The sequence below is a fragment of the Phaethon lepturus genome, unplaced genomic scaffold, assembly GCF_000687285.1.
Source record: "Phaethon lepturus isolate BGI_N335 unplaced genomic scaffold, ASM68728v1 scaffold24642, whole genome shotgun sequence".
Classification (NCBI taxonomy): domain Eukaryota; kingdom Metazoa; phylum Chordata; class Aves; order Phaethontiformes; family Phaethontidae; genus Phaethon; species Phaethon lepturus.
In genome coordinates this window covers 1-2,886 of record NW_010525897.1, presented here as the reverse complement: position 1 = coordinate 2,886, position 2,886 = coordinate 1, and the positions used below count along the sequence as shown (strand labels likewise).

At 58.6% G+C, this 2,886-nt stretch overlaps 1 protein-coding gene across 1 annotated transcript; it reads left to right on the top strand.

The window, feature by feature from the left end:
• The first annotated feature begins 1,114 nt into the window (after window positions 1-1,114).
• Window positions 1,115-2,216, top strand: TIRAP (toll-interleukin 1 receptor (TIR) domain containing adaptor protein). The gene is made up of 3 exons (XM_010282907.1): window positions 1,115-1,121; window positions 1,425-2,030; window positions 2,173-2,216. Exons 1-3 carry the CDS (start codon window positions 1,115-1,117, stop codon window positions 2,214-2,216), a joined length of 657 nt encoding a protein of 218 aa, XP_010281209.1.
• The last annotated feature ends 670 nt before the right edge of the window (window positions 2,217-2,886 follow it).

The window sequence follows — 2,886 nt, the reverse complement described above, 5'->3', positions numbered from 1 at the left end:
CTCTGTTCCTGGGGAAGCTGGTGGGTGCCTCTGTCCTCCGCTCCACCCTGGGGCCACCTCGCTGGGAAGCGCTCCCGGATGTAAGGATGGATCAGTCTCGCCATTCACTGCGGATCCCATTAGGCTCCAGAGCGAACGTGCCGCATCCTACCTCTCCTTTCCCACCTAGGCGATTCCGGAACATCTTCCTCCTTGCCGAACTCAGGGGCTGATGCATCCCCCTTCCCTACTCCAGCACTTGAGTCCTGCATCCCAGGTAGGCATCCGTCAAATCTCCCCCTCCACTGTTCACCGTCCACGCTTGTTGTTTGGGCCACGCTCAAGCTTTTTGCTGTTACTAAGCAGTGGCTCGTTTGGGCACTGTGGCTTCCATGGGTGTGCCGGTGTCTTGCTGGCATTTGCTGCGGTCCTGTGCTGTTTTTGGGATAGGGGAAACGCTTCAGCGTGACTTGGGGTGTGTTATTTTGGAAGGGGTGATGCAAGCAGTGGAAAACAGCAGCCACGTTTGCTGCTGGGCCATGTTTCACCCAGGGCTGCTCCTGGGTACCCCAAACTGTGCCTGGAGCACAATGCCAAGGAGTGGGCACGGCGTGAGTGGGGAAGGGCAGGGATGCTAGGGCAGGCATCACTGAGGACGCAGGGATCTGGGCATCACCGAAGCCACCCTTGGTTTGCCAGCAGCTGGTCAATCCCCAGTGACCCCTGCTGATCCCCACTTCTCCCCTCCGCAGGATCCTTTCCCTGCCACCGGGAATGAGGGTCTCTCCTGCCTCTTGGCTCTCGGCCCCACTCACAGCAGGTGCGTGTCTCCAGTGGAGAGAGCTGGTAACAGGCAGTAAAAGTGCAGGCAGACGGGAGCGCTGCTTGAGGCTGCAACGTTCCTTCCTGGCAAATTTTGGGGATGCAGATGTGGAAAACTGCTGGGGGTGACTTTGGGGCTGCAGGTGAGAGCTGCAGAGCTGTGTGTCCCTGGAATGAACCCCGCTGAGCTCCTGGGGCTGAGACCCACCACCACGGGGTGGTTCCTGCTCTCCAAATTTTTTTTTCCCCTTTTTTCTGCTGGCAGGAGAGGTTTCACACTGGCAATCTGTGGCTGAGCAGCGCACTGCCCGCTATGGCTGGTGAGTCTGGGCTCAGCTTGTGCTGAGGCAGGGATAAACCCTCCAGCTCTGTCCCTTCACCGGTATCCCCTCCCTGCCAAAACATGAGGGTGCCCACAGGCCACTTGCTGTGATATGATAGCATCCAGGTTTTGGCAATGGCCAAGGTTTTGGGCCTGGGGTGGTTTTTGGGGGGGTCATGGTGAGATCCCACCTGGCGGTTTGCATCTAGGGGTATCCTGCTGATGCTGCACAAGCCCCTCGGGAAGCCCAGGAGGGTGCTGAGTCCCCCCAAGCCTCACTGTGGTCTCTCTGACTCCACAGGCTGGTTTAGGCGGCTCCTGCACAAGCCCAAGCCCAGCTCAGTGGAGAGTAGCATCAACACTGGTCGCTCTGCTTCGTGCTCGCCTTCCTCCTCCTCCTCCTCTGCTGAGAGCTCCGGCTACTCTCCCAGCATGAGCCTGGCCAGATCTGTCCACCCGTCACTCATGTCACTGTCAGACATCAATGCCTCGGGCAGTGCTCGATGGGCCAAGAGCTACGATGTCTGCATCTGCCACAGCGAGGTGGACCTGGAGCTAGTGGAGGAGCTGGTGTCCTACCTGGAGGGTCAACCCGAAAGCTTCCGTTGCTTCCTCCAGCTGCGGGACGCGATGCCGGGACGCGCGGTGGTGACAGAGCTGTGTGATGCCGTGCAAAACAGCCACTGTTGGGTCATGCTTATCACTCCCAGCTTCCTCCAGGACCCTTGGTGCAAGTACCAGATGCACCAGGCCTTGGCCGAAGCTCCGATAGCCAACGGGCGCACCATCCCGGTGTTGAAGGACGTGGATCGGAAGGATTATCCCAAGGAGCTGCGAAACCTCTACTACATCTACATGGCGCTGAAGGAGAAGAGCTTCAGGCAGATCAGAGACACCATCATGCGCTGTGAGTGCGCAGTGGGATGCTGGTGAAACATCACTCCTATGGGGTGGAGACCATGGGAAGGGACCTGATTCCATAAATTTATTTAAATAGTTGATTTTTAGATTAATTGGTTGCTAATAGCGCTTCTCCACTGCCTCCGCAGATCTCCAGGAGCTGTGCCGGAGCTCCGGGAGCAGGATGGAGTAGAGCTGGGAGCAGGCAGAGGCGTTTTGGAGCTGCTACTGCTGGATCTGGATGCAGCTGTGTCCCGACGGACCTCGGGGGCAAAGCTGAGCCGCTCGGACCAGACCTGAGAACCGAGGATGGGGAGGTCCCCGTAGCTGTCGGGGGACAGCGGCATGGAGTCTGACAGCATCCTGGTGGCCAAAACCCCCTCGGTGGGGATGAGGCCATCCTCCAGCAGGTCCCCATCACACAAACACTAAGCTCTGATGTTGGGTGGGTCCGGGGGTCTTCACAGCTGCTTATGGCAGTGTCCCCCTGGGGTGAGGACCAGTTGTGGGGGGCTCAGCCCCCTGACATGGTGTGTGCCCTGTGGCGCTGGGGTGCAGACAGGAAAAGGAGGGGCAGGCGCCAGCAGTATCTTTGCACGGGTTCGTTGAGACTATGACAATGCAGAAGTTTTTAATCTTTGTGTGTTTGTTTTTTCTTTAATCCCCTGGTTTGGGGGTTTCTGTGTCATGAGTGGGTCTGGAAAAAGCCCTGGGGGTAGGTGACCCCAAGTGGCAGGGGCGTTGATCCCTGACCTGTGTGTGGGCTCCCCTGAGGTCGATCCCACAACCCTCCTTGCGCCCCAAGGGGCTATGGGGCCGGGGGCTAGGGGACATGGGGCTATATAGGGCCAGGGGCTATAGAG